Consider the following 14,087-nt stretch of genomic DNA (forward strand, 5'->3'; position numbering starts at 1 on the left):
AGAATACCTTGGGATAATGACCACTTTGTTCCCAGCTGGACTGCGGTAGGTGAAGCAGAAGAGTTGGCTCCTTTAATGTCCTCGAATTGTCACATTTGGAGGCCATCACGGCTGGGGCTTTCATCAATCAACAGGAATAAGTTCTTCTGCAGCTTCAAGGGTCACCTCCTTTGCATACTTTTTCCAAGTCCTCCTTTTTCTCTCATCTTACCTTATATCTTCCTTCTTACAGCCATTGTTCCTTGGTTTGAGCGACTGAAATGGCTGTCGGTAGTGCTTTGCTGTGGTGTGTAGTGTGTCTGATGAGCTGGGTTTGTTGTAGTGCTGGCATGTGAATGGCTAAGGCAGAGCTTGGAGGCGCCTTCAGGACTGCCTGTGGGGTCCTCGCAGGTAACGCGCATATGCTGCAGTAATTAGTCTGAGAGTCACACAGCATTAACAGAAGCAGAGTATTGGAATGGCGAACGTGCACCTCTCACGCTGCTCGGCATTCACCTCCACTGACTGGTAACTGGAATATAGAGCGATTGCTCTGAGTGGCTGCCAGGGAGGAAGGGAGAAAGAATATTGTTGTAAGATAGCTTTTATCCCCAGTAGATGCAGACAATCCAGACATGAATTTCCATACTGGTTCACACTGGTTTAGTGCAGGTCAAGCTGGTGGATCTACGGTAGGTCTACAATGTCAGTACTCCAGTCTAATTGGAAATAAGCACCATTCTCTGAAAGAACATTACCCTTACTTGCCATGCCCCATACACACCAGAGATAACCCAGCCAGAGTCAAGTAGTCCATATAATCAATCTGGCTTTTGTAATTTTTTCTCCCCTTTTGATGGGGATAATGAGAGAGGTAAAGGATACAGTAGAAAAACAGCAGGGGAATGAGACTGGGGAATTATGTTAGCCTAATTGGCACACTGCTAAAAAATAGTTTTCTTAATCATTATTTTAATCTTATTTTCAAGTTTTTAAAAAAATATATCTTAACATCCTTAATACAAGATACATTTACTTAAGAAGCAAAGTAAAATAAAATATTAAGTGAGAAATCTAAGAAAGAGTTCCCTTCCAGTAGTTCACTGCAAGGTTTACCTGAAAGGTGCCATAAGTACTATTAAATGAAACTAAGTTGTCCATCCTGCCTCTTTCATCAAGCAATTAAGTGTTTTTGAGCATCGTTTAAGCCTCACGTGAAACATTACTGTTCATAGTCTAGCTGGCTGAGGAAAAATAAATGTTTGAACATCTACAGTATAATTTCCTCCTGACTGTCTAACTATAGCTGGCCAGAAAGCTCATGCTGAGGGCAGGAAACTAATTTCTCTTCAGCCCATGAACCGAAGCTAAGAGCAGACTTCTCTTTCATGGGAGAACTGTATTAGAAGGACACCTGTGCAGGCTTCCTCCAGTGAGCCAGCCAAAGGTTTTCATTTACACCACCAGCAAATGACTTGCCTACTGTGTTGGAGATACAGAATCGCTTTGTTAGTTCTCAAAGCAACAGGGAATTTGGCAGAAGCCACACTAAATGAGGTTCCAGGGGGTTCTGCTAGATACGTCCCCTTACAAGACATCTTATGACATCTTATTCATCTCTTTTCCCCTTCAGTTGCGAGACTCATCGTGCAGTTCAAAGTCAGTGAGAGTGGGAGGCAGATCTATGCTCTATGGATGACCTCAGCCTGTTGAGCCGAGTTTGTGGCTGCACTCCGCCAAAGGCGATCGGATGTTGTCTGGCTCTGATGGTTTCCTGGCAACGAGGGGGAAGAATTAGCATTGATCCCTAAGCTCGAGGGAAATGAAGGAGGCTGCATCAGAGGAATACACCCATCTAGCCTATGGCTTTGTACGGTTCCCTGGAAGGGACATTTTATCCTGGATTAGCTCTGACAGACTTCACTTCCCCTGCTTCTCGCAGAATGGAACGACGCAAGTCCCTTGTGTTGAATGTGTTGTTCACAGATTTGCATAATGTTGGATTGTTGTGAATGCGAGTTAGTCCACAAAAGCAGCCAAAGCAGGCGGAGGATTTATTGATGTTTGAAGGGCAGACAAGAAGAAGCAAAGGCAAAAACATGGCTTGATTATACTGAAAAGTGCCTATGCTCGCAAATGATCAAACATGTTAGAAAACATATCTTAACTGCAGTAATGTATGATTGCACATGATCAAATATGTCAGAAAACATATCTTAACTGCAGTAATGCTGGTTCGTTGTCTATGAGTAAGCCTCAGGCACACCTGTCAAGCTAAAAATCCATGGAATCTAAGCAGCTTGTAAAGGTTGCCCTAATTCCATGTCTAGCCTTGAAACCCCTTCTGACCCAATTCTGTCCGCCTCTATGTACTGTAACTATAAATCTGTGTAGCCCACCGTATGTGTCAACAGTGATGGAACTTCAGACAGGGACTGACAATGAGGAGTGGCCGCAGTAGAGGAGATGACAAACAGAAAGTAGGGAAAAGGAAGGGTAACCTGGATGTTAATGTTCCCTGGTTTTTCAGAATTGAAGTTGGCCCTATACATTTGTGGGATATAGAAGATAAGTATGTAGTGGTTTCCTAACTACATTCCTTTTTTTTTAAGCCACTCTTACCTGCCACTCTAGTTGTTGCCATCATGAACTTCGTTTTGAAATAATTCGTTTGTTAATATGTTTAAGTGGGAACCTTTCAGCTGGCCCCAAAGAAAATTGAGTGGAAATTGAACTAAATATAACCTGTGTTTGTCGTCTTCAATAGGCTGCGCTTGAGTGTAATCGCTAATCATAATGGTTTGTTTCAAAGGAACCCAAGACACCTTTTATCTCAAACTGCTCCAAACAGGCAATGCAGAATGAATTAAAAAGGTTACTAGAGAGAGATTAAATCTTTCTTTTCCTGACTTTGACTTGAGACATTTTGTCTCAGAAACAAGATATCAATTTGATTCTCACAGGATTTTTTTTTTTCTCTTTCAAATGTTGCTCTAGTAATTCTACTGGACTACGACTTTGCCCTGCATGATGCATTTCAAAATTATGCTTGACTTGCTTACCTTTAAAAGATATCTAATGAAAAGCATCGTCTTCTATATGCCTATATCCATTGCCCCTTGAAGTATACAACAGCTCTCAATTTTCTGAATTATCAAAATACCTTCAGGTAAAATACATTCAAATCCAAGTTCGTGTTGCAAAGCCACTGCACACATTTTACCTATAAGTGGCAAACAAAATATATAAGCCTCCAGTCAGGGTGACAGTAACACAGGGGGTCAATGAGATTTTTAATTACATTTCCACTACCGCACAAAACTGCTGCTGGGCTGAAGGAACAGTTAAATATAGTCAGGTTTTGTAATAACACATCTGTGGTCCATCTGACCGTAGGCCCAAGAGCAGAGTTATTTCATTCCAATCTGCTTCTTACTTTCACCATGGCAATCACTTTTGCTTAATTACGAGATTAGAGGATCTAATTAGAAGATCTGCTGTCTTTGACATCAACACATCTTTTAAAATGAGACACTTTCATTGCCCAGAGGGGAGACTCCTTGTCAAATCGATTGTGCTTGAGTGAGTGCGATGCGTTCTGTTTGCCCATGGACACAGTGACCCTGCCATTTTTTTCAAAGGAGATTTCATTGTCTCAGTACAGAGAGAAAACACATTAACGCAGTCTCGGGAAGTCAGTCAACAGCCACCTTGCGCACCCTACTGTCATTTTATTCCTTCTGTTTTCTGAAACCCACTATTCCATCTAGCACATCTTTTACTTTACCTATCACTTAGCCTAATAGCAGTCCTTGAAAGTAAAAGTAAAATGTAGTGAATTGCAGCATTGTCTCTCGTCGTGTAGAGAAGCTGAACATTTCCATCCATCATGGAAATGGCATACGGAGAGAGAAGAATTAAGAAAATTGCCACAGTCATTCCTTCCTATTCAAAGTCAAAACAGATAAGCCTAATGCAGAGAAACTGCCTTTTTTATGATGCTTCCTTCTGATTTGAGGCAAGATTTTGGGTGTTCAGTTTTTGCTTGTCAGCACATCATAAAAGTTTGGAAGCTTATTGAACGCTCTCATGCCTCGGTTCTCGTATTTCCCTAAAAGTTTTGTTTGGAAGTTTCATGAGTGAGTAAATGCTGGATAAGTTTAATGAGATTTCAGAATTGAGAGCTTTATTAAACTTTATTAAAACATTAGAGACAACACAGAGCAACAATTAGCCTTTAAATGGGCAAAGATGATCTACAGGACTAGCTAGACCATTGCAAATCAGTTTGTCATAGTTGCGGATCTATCATTGCAAATGTTTTATTGTTAAAGAGATAGTTCATCCAAAAATTTAAATTCAGTCATCATTTACCAACCCTCATGTTGTTCCTATATTTTAGTTTTTTTTCTGGGGAAGACAAACAGATATCTTTAAGTAGAATGACAGCCCCAGACACCATTCACTTTCAGACTGAGTCTAACATACTACCTAACTCCTTTTGTGTTCCATGGAAGAAAGTAAGTCATTTGGTTTTGGAACAACATGAGGATGTCGACATAATTTTCATTTTTGGGTGAACTATACCTTTAAGCCCCTTTATTTTGATGACATCTGGCTATTTACTAGTCAAATCTTAAAGCTGAATTTAATTTACTCTGGTAATGCATTTGCTGGGTTCCCTGTTGTATAATTCTGAATGGTAGTTGTAAAGATAGAGTGAATGCATGCTAAGACTCTGCCTCATAGCTGAAACTGCCTCTGTGAAATGGCTCTATGTGGAGCTGTATAATTAGAGCCTAATCATGTGATATTAACTACAAAAATCACAGGCCTTTCTCAAAAAAAATCTTCATTATGAGAGACACAAAATTATTTTTTGTCATACCCTAACCTTAGTGTCACCAGATGATGAATAGGCTACTAGATTATTTAATAGATTATTATTAAATACATTATTAACCAAATTAATTAATTTCAAGAATTTTTGGCATTAACAAATTAAAAAAGAGAGAAAAGTTCACATGTGAACACCCACTGAACTGTTGAAAACTTCATTTGAAATGTCCACTGGAGGACAGTATTGCTGCTTGGTCATCCTTTGAAAACGTTATTAGAATCAGGCAATGACCACCTGAGTCCAGGATGATAAAACAACAGAAGCTTTTTCCTGAGGAAATTAGGTAATTGACTATGAGTGCAAAATCAAGTGTAAGCCAATGGCTCAACTCGTAAAGTAAAGGCTAGCATATTTCCTTCTTACACCTGTGCTAAGAACAGTGAGGCATAAACCTTCAGCATTCAGTGTTCTCCAACTGCCTTTGAAAATTCTGAATATGAGCTGTACACTTCTAACCTTTTGTCATGGTCAGCGGCATCAATCGACTGTCTATTCTTGTCAGTGATTGTTGTTGTTCCCATCTGGTCTCAAAAGTTGCACTTGTTCTGCTTTGAAAAGAAAGAGATAGTAGAGAGATACTGTGAAGACACAAAGAAAGCTCATTTTAGGTCATTCTTTAAAAAGTCCACTACTCTCTAAAATGCCAACACTGACGGAGACAAAAGGAGTGAAATCAATAACTGGTAGAAGAGTATCTGGGTGTGCCATGAGAGGCCACAGACTTGTCCGCACCATTGTTTTGACTGAGAATATGAGAATGTCTTTCACAGTGGTGTTGATGGAACAGTTTGATGACCCTAAAGCTATCACATTTTATTGTCTTGGGAGATTACTCCAAACCAGTAAGCAAGACTTCTGTAGAAAGAGATGCGTTGCTGCACTTCGGCCCTTGGAGTCCTCACCTGAAAGTCCTCCGAGATATGTCCTCTTGTCCTGCCGACCAGATTGCTTTTGCGGTGGTATTTCGCTCATAACTTAAGGTCTTGGCATCATACAGAGCTTGTTTGCTCTCATTCTTACTCTTCCACCTTTCATCTTCATTTAGACTTTGAACATCAGAATTAAATGTCAACTTTGGGTTTTGGCTTTCATTTGTGGTTGTGTGAAGTAGGGCTGAGACACGATGGAAGGATGTTAGGTCTGTCTGTTACCTCACTATTCTTTGATTTGTGTTTTCTGCCTAATGGCTTTGCTTGATACTCTCCAACTGAAGCAGTCCCACAGTTGTAATTTTGAAAGTATGCCTAAAAAGAATGTATTTTAAACTTCATAAGGATCCTAGGAACAATATTCTTTTAAAGGAATAGTTCACCCAAAAATGAAAAATACTGTCTAAATTTACTCACCTTAATTTCATTCCAAACCCATTTGACTTTCTTATGCGCAACACAAAAGGAGAACACGTAAAGATTTCATATGTTCTATTTTTATAATACTTTTTGGTCCTTATTTAAGTCTTCTCCTTTTGTCTTCTGCATTAAAAAGAAAGTCATACAGGTTCGGAATAGCGAGGGTGAGTAAATTATTAAAAAAAGAAAAATACATATATTTTTGGTTCAACTATCCCTATAAATCTGCAAGCCCAAGCTATAAACTATGTTGAGGCAGGAAACAGGAAATCTAATGAAAAGTTACATAATGGTCTGTGTACTTGGGTGTGATAACTTCATTTTAGCGTAACTGGATTGTATCAAAGCAACGTACCGGAACATGAATATTCAGGTTTTCAGTATGCACTGGCAAAGAGTTGTAATTTCTGCTAGAGAAACTGTTCAGTGGAACACCAAAGCTGATAGGATCTTCCATCAAGTCCTCTCACTGTAGTTTGGCAGAAAGTGTCCACTTTAGCTGTGTGATTTGTCCTATTTCAAGCAAGAAATAGTGCATAGTTTATTGCATCTTCTAGACCAAGGGTCTTCAACAGGGGATCCGCAACCCCTAGGGGGTCCGCGGTGGTGCCGCAGGGGGTCCGCAAATTACTGTTTGATCCACCACCGACACTCGTAACTCGCACATAAGCGAGAGACAGTACTGCCACTCCCTATATGCATATTACGCAGTCTGCGTAGGGCACCAATTCCCTAGTGGGGCACCAGAAATTTCACCGGCTGCCCTTACGCACACGTTATACGTTATTCAAGGACCCAGTAGTAGTCGCGGAACGATGTCACAGACGATCGCCTCACGCTCGCACTTTCTCCTCGCACTCACATATCCCTGGCAAGAGAGGAACATTTATTTGAGTCCATCCACATTCTGAAGCTGCATGCCAAATCTTCCTCTTGCAGTAATCCTTCCTCATATCCATGCATCCCATTTTATTTAGTTATGAACTATTTTATAAGACCCGTTTTATAAAGTTTGACGAAATTAGCCCATCGCCCATTCTCATTACGATCCGCTCATAATGCAACACACATCAGGTTAAGCAGTAAAAGCGTCTCATTTTTCATGGTGAGCGAATGTCAGCCTACAGTTTCTTGTATTAGTAGTTGCTTTTTGCTTTCAGAACAATAGCCTAAACTTACTTAATATACAGTATAGGCCTATGTATATATAATATGTCTAAATATATAGTTACCACTGAGATTATCAAGCTGCCATAGGCTACACTAACAGTGACTGTAAAATCAACATAATTAAAGGTGCATACAGTAATTTTGTCCTCATTATTTTGAAATGTACTGTATGTATAAAATCGATCACTAACATGAGATAAAGACTCCAGGTATAGGCCTATCAGTAACCTTATAAAAGTTTGTTTTATTCTGCATGTACAGTCTGTCTTTCTGTTTGTCTCTCTGTCTATCTGTCTATTTTATTTTATTTATTTATTTTTTTGGAGGGGGTGTGGCACAGAGATTATAAAGTAGAATTAAAAATAGCACTTAATATCAAAAAGGTTGCAGACCTCTGCTATAATTAATTTAATGATTATTTTAATGGCTTTGCAATGTAAACATAATAAAATATGTACATACAATAATATGGTACCATACACATTTTTATAGGCATAAAATGCAACACTCAATTTTCAGACAATATGCAACAGGGGTCCCTGATCCATCTCTCCACATACCAAGGGGTCTTTGGCCTGAAAATGGTTGAAGACTGAAAATGAGTTCTAGACTGATCTTTCTCTTTCTCTGTCTCACGCTTTTTCTTTCCATTTCTTCTCATATTCCTCAACACCACCTCCAGCAGCCTGAGGTGTGAACACTGAGAGCTCACAGCAATCCTCCTTCACCACAGGAGAGATATTTCAGAAACTGGAGACTGTGGAAGGATGAGTGTCAGATCCTTCCGACGATACATTGTGTTAGCTAGAGGTGCAATGCAATGCAATGGGACACTCCAAATTTAAGTTATCCTATGACATTGACCTTGGATGAGCTTCACACAAATGGCAAACCTTACCAATGCAAATAGAAGCTGTTGAACATGACCTCAGCTCAGACGCAATTCATTTTGATTAGATCAAAGGTGGCTTTTATCAGTGCCTGATGGCACTCTTGCTTGCCACTTTCAAGAGAATGTTCATATACTGTACTTACCCTCTAACTTCACATTTGTAGAGTTAATCAGCATTCTCTGTCTTCCTTCATGAACTTACTTGCTCACTTATCCAACTGGGTAATTGGGTATTCCAATCTCTTATTCTGCAATCATAAATGTTAAACAGGAATACTGTTTATGGTAATGATTCTTCCATAAGCACCATGCAGTACATGTAATTATATGACTCACTCTAGTCAAATTGAGATGAGTGCAAATTTCTGAAGTTTCATTAAGATGGCAATTTCTTGAAATTATTGAATAATCCGGAGGCAAAATGGCTGGTGAGATTAGAGGTGGTGGCTGGAGAATTACTCATTTCTAAACCATCTGCTTCTCAAATTAAACATTACCCAAACTGTTGGTTCACGTGGATTTATTGAATTACCGTTCAGTCATTGTGTTAAGGGTGGCTCCGCACGCCAGCGCACCCCCAAATATGGCGAGATCACAAGCTTCAATCTTCTTTCTCATCATTGTGGCCCGGCTCCATGCAGCCCTTTCATTTATCTTCAGGCTGTGGGAGAGAAAGCGGTGGAGGGTGGAAAGGACATTAAAATCACTTTAAGCTGGATGGGAACAGACAGTCCCATCCCTGTCCTTACTCCATTTGTTAAATTATGTTAATTCCTGTAAAATCCAAGCCCATGAGCCAGTGGACAGGACCAGCACAGTATCTTGGAGAAACGTGTATTTGGAAAGAAGAGAGATCCCTGGCATTCCTATGGTCTGTTTATTCCCATCTAAAGTCCAGTACACATTAACATCTTAATAGGAATGTGTGTTAAACCATGTCTCCACCCCCTCCTTTCCTTTGGACAAGTGTGAATTAGGTGTCAAGTTAATTCCCTCTGATTTTAATTGAATCTCCCATCCCTCAGAAAAAAGGGAAATCTGAACTCAAAATAGCCTATTAGGTTTATAAGTAATGGTTTGTTGGGTTTGGCAGTTAGCACAGCAGCATCGTTCTCACATCCCACCCCCACCCTTCTCACACAAGAGTTGTTTATGAGGTGAGATTGGGTGGGATGTTGTACAAGCACACCGCTCTGTGTTTTCTTGCTTTTCGTTATCCTCTAATAAGTTGTGGCCTGCCGTTTTTGCTTTTTTGATCTCCCCCTGGAAATCCCCTCAGCTCTCAGGCACAGGCCACAGATGAGAGCAGGAGATTGCCGTGGGTAAACAGGGAAGGCTGATCAACTCCTCGTGACTGGATTACCAAGCGTTGGATTGCTCAGTCGCGACATCCTCCCCTTCACCCAACTTTCCTTTCTCATTGCCGTTTTTATCAAGTGAGATGTTTGGAGTGGGGGGATGAGCACATGCACTGATAAAATAGTACACAGACTCTAAGATGTAGCAGATACTTCATACCTCTTTGTAATGGCTCCCTGTCTTTAAAAAAAATACATGTTCTACACAGCAAGTTTCCAAGTTATAACAAGGGTTTGTTTACTTTCGTTGTGTCTTCTCTGTTGATTCTCTGTCTGCATAGATGGAATATAAATCACTCTGGATGATATTAAATGCAGTGTATATGATAAACTACTTAATTGATGAGATAAGTGTTTCTAAATTTTAAATACCAATGAGAAATTTAACAAATAACAAAAGATATACCATGGTATTCCAAGTGAAATTTTATGAAAACAAAAAAACAAAACAAAGGAACACCTAAAGCAAAACCCTGAGGTTATTTTGCTTGGCCCTCATGTCTCCACTTCTGTTTTCTGTGCTCCCTGAGTAATAACTTGCATAATCATCTTACAAACCTTGGTGTCCTTTTTGACCCCCTGCTGCTTTTTGACAAGCAAATTAGTGCTGTCATAAAGAGTGTAGTTTTTTCCAACTTAGATCCATTGCAAAAGTAAAACACTTTCTTTCTCGTAAGGATCTTGAAATTGTGATTCATGCACTTATTTCATCACATTTGGACTACTGTAACTCCCTGTATATCAGCCTGTCTCAATCCACATTATCTCATAATCTGCAGATGGTCCAAAGTGTGGCAGTCAGATTGTTAATGGGAACAAAGAAAAGGGACCGTATTTCTCCTGTATTAGCCTCCTTGCATTGGCTCCCAATTAAATTTAGATTTGATTTCAAGATTTTGCTCTTTACTTTCAAGGCACCGAGTAGACTGGCACCTGATTATATTTGTGACCTTCTTTGCCTTACTCTGCCTCCAGGATGCTCAGATCATGTAATCAAGTAATCTGTCCCCCGTTTAAGGTGCAAGTGTAAGGGCGATCGGGCATTTTTTTTTCACTGCTCCAAAGCTCTGGAACAGTTTACCTTTTCACATTATGGTTTTGTTTTCACTAGGAATTTTTAAAACTAATTTAAATAAAATTGCAAAGTCCACTGATGATGCCTTGTTCTGTTTATTTTCATCTATTTAATAATGTGCTTTCTTTCAATTTCTATATTCTTATTATCATTGTTATTATTTTTATAATTATTATTTTTATTTATTTTTTCTTCCTAGTCTGCACTTTGATTCTAGATTATACTGCACTTTGGTTCAACTCCTGTTGTTTTTAAATGTGCTCTATAAATAAAGTTTGATTGACTTGACTTGACTTGACTTGGTAGTGTGCACCTGTGTCTACTTCTGTTAAGGCAAGTGGCGGCATCAAACGCTGCTGCTACTAACTGATCATATTCACATTTGGCCACTAGAGGTCTACAACACTAAACTTTTAATTTGGCTGCTACCCCATCTTTAAATGCACAGAAGAGTGTTGCAAAAACCTCAGGCGTTACTAATTAACAGCCTTGGTGACTTGAAGATTTTTTATGAATCTCAGTGGTAGACTCTTGACTTTGAAGATGTTGGAAGTCTGTAGAGCGATGTCCTATCTATTTTCTCCCACTTCCTCTCTTCAAACTCTTTCATTTCCTAGTCGAGTGTGAGATATTGATGAAATATTTTGCTCCTCCTTTGTGCTGTGAAGAGCCAATCAAGTCCACAAACCAGCATTAACTTTGGTTTGTCATGGATCCCTACACTTGATCAATAAACTTCACATATCATTACGCCTTGCAGCCTCTGAGGCCTGCCTTGCTCTCTGGATCGAATGGAAAAAATCTTTGTTAAAAATTGCTTGTGATTCATACTTTTAGTCTTTGCGGCAGACTGTATTTCTTTAGCTTTAGCTGGTAGACAGCTCACAGTTTGTGCCAGTTTTATTTGAGTTATACTCAGGACTGTAGTTGACAGAAGAATCTAAACAACAAACCCCATCTCTTCAGAACTCCACTGTCACACTCGTAAATGTTTAACCATTTTCAGACTTTATTTTTGATTCTATTTTTTTCTGTTTGCACCAGTTCTGTTTTGTTGATTCATGTCTATAGTTTGAGGTCTTTTTCAGGAGGATTTCAAAGATACTTCTTTCTATTGAAGGCTGCATCCAAAATATATTGTACACAAAAACACACAAAACATTTACACTTACATAAATGCCATTTCAATATACTTGTTGTATACAGTATATGTTAGAATTGTTGTGTGTCATATTTACCTCTCTAACAAAACTACCGTGTGTCTTTGTTCAATGCTGTGTTCAGTTTTGTTAATTCTTCTAACATGAGTCATATCCTGCTGTTGACCACATTTGTTTTTTCAGGGAATCTTGTGTTTTTATGTTAATAAATATTTGTATTTATTTATTTATTTTATATAGCTAATCAAAAGATTAATACTAGGGCTGTGTATCGATGCAGATTTCCAGATTTGATTCAAAGTTCTCAATTCGGTTCTGACTTCGATACAATTTGGATTCATTTGGGTATATTTCAATTATAATGTCTATTTTGCTTATACATTAAAGAAATTATCTCTCAGCTACTGCTGTAAATTACACAGGGAATCTTCTAACTTGGTACATTTGAATATATTAATAAAAAAAAAAAAAAATGATGACAGGCCCAAACTATGCAGTTCAATTGCTATTTATTTAACAGATGTAATAATCAACACAACCACAACTGAAGTAAACTTTAAAGTAAAAAATCAGTCTTGGGATTTTAAGAATCAATATCTGGATTGTTCAAAGGAAGATCATGTTTAATAGTTTAGTATTATAATGGATCATAACTGTTGTTGCACTTATTTGTAAAAACGATGACAATGTGTATTATAAGGCATTATGAATACAGTCTTCATAGAAAGTGTTATCTAAAATTTCCTTTTTAATTCCCATTTTTTGTACCTTAGAAAGTAACACATCTTCTCTGGCTTCTTTCTCCAAGACTCACGAGCAGGAACAGAAGCACAGAGATCGGTGGACCATGCAGTAATCGGAGGAGTGGTGGCCGTTGTGGTCTTTGCCATGTTGTGTCTTCTCATTGTTTTGGGACGATACTTCGCAAGACACAAAGGTAATTCCTCTTTTTCCACCTTTAGGTTTGGCACATTTCCAAGGTCAATAGACTTTCTAATTATTTTGGATAAGATTCTGGCTAGGTGAAGAAGTCATTCGAGAGTGGCAGCCTACCATTGAACCTCTGTGGCTGCTTTTTTATTGGCCCGTGGCTATGACCACATTAAGACTGCTATCCCTCTGAGTGCACTACACTGTTGTGTTCTGTAATATAAAGTGGGCGCAGCATCTCTGCTTTTCATCAGGGCTACTGCCTTCATTATCGAGCCGCAGACGGAGAGGATGGGAATAATCCCACTCGGAAATTAAGTTTGAAGTGGATTGCTTATTCCCACCACCTTGCAACATTTTCCAAGGTTAATTCCAAAGCACAAAGCACAAAGTCAAACTAAAACCAAAATCTCCTCAAATCTGGAGAGGATTTTATGGAAATTTTCTGAATTATTAGTGAGAAAATAACAGGTTTATTCTTCTGAGCATGTGTCATATTCAGTTTTTGTTTTGTATCTTGTTTGTTGTTGGCCCCTTTGCTTTGTTTGTTTTATCTAATAGAGCTAAATCTTGAGGGTAAGGTTTCATCTGCCGAAATATGTGGTATTATGGGGTATTAGTTTGGACCGTATTACCTGCTGAAAGACAGTATAGCGCAGCCGACTACAGCGTGGTGAAATTTACGACATACTTATGGGTATTCTGCTTGCACGTTAAAGTCCCTGGACTCGACTCTCACTCTAAATTAGAGAAGCTGTTCCAGATGGTCTTTAATCTCTTTTAAAACCCAGCAGTTGCATCAATCAGAGGCCCTGAGGTAGGGTAGATATTGCTTTTATCAACAAGCCTTTCTTTGAAACTCACACAGGCACCTACTTCACACACGAAGCCAAGGGAGCGGACGACGCGGCGGATGCCGACACAGCCATCATAAATGCCGAGGGAGGCCACAACAACTCGGATGAGAAGAAAGAGTACTACATCTGAGTCCAGAGGCCTCTGTTGTTAATTTTTTTTTCATCATTTGGTGGGAGGGAGGGTGGGGCATGGGGCATTTGAGATGAGGAAGTGTTTTTTGTTTATCTGTTTGTTTGATTTTTCCTGGGGATTGAATGATGTAGAATGCTACCCGGGCAGCTGAGAAGATGTAGGTATTTGTGTTACACAGGCCAGGGGTGGGTGGTTGGGGTTAGGGGTTGGGAGGGGTGGGCGGGTTACCAGAAGTTGCCAGAAATTAGTGTAGAAAATGTCACCACACAGCACCTCCCCAACTG

At 39.3% G+C, this 14,087-nt stretch overlaps 1 protein-coding gene across 6 annotated transcripts in view; it reads left to right on the forward strand.

Annotated features, from left to right (window-relative positions):
- The window catches only part of LOC127430622 (cell adhesion molecule 1-like), a 486,388-nt gene extending 472,553 nt beyond the window's left edge, over positions 1-13,835 (forward strand). For 5 of the 6 annotated variants that reach the window (XM_051680514.1, XM_051680513.1, XM_051680515.1 and 2 more), the window contains 2 exons: positions 12,692-12,820; positions 13,682-13,835. In XM_051680514.1, coding sequence (XP_051536474.1) covers positions 12,692-12,820; positions 13,682-13,800 — 248 coding nt within the window. In that variant the 3' untranslated portion in view covers positions 13,801-13,835. Of the gene's footprint in view, positions 1-12,691; positions 12,821-13,681 lie in introns of those variants that run through there. The other variant, XM_051680518.1, reaches the window with a different exon arrangement.
- The last annotated feature ends 252 nt before the right edge of the window (positions 13,836-14,087 follow it).

This window comes from Myxocyprinus asiaticus, chromosome 40 (assembly GCF_019703515.2).
Source record: "Myxocyprinus asiaticus isolate MX2 ecotype Aquarium Trade chromosome 40, UBuf_Myxa_2, whole genome shotgun sequence".
Taxonomy (NCBI): Eukaryota; Metazoa; Chordata; class Actinopteri; order Cypriniformes; family Catostomidae; genus Myxocyprinus; species Myxocyprinus asiaticus.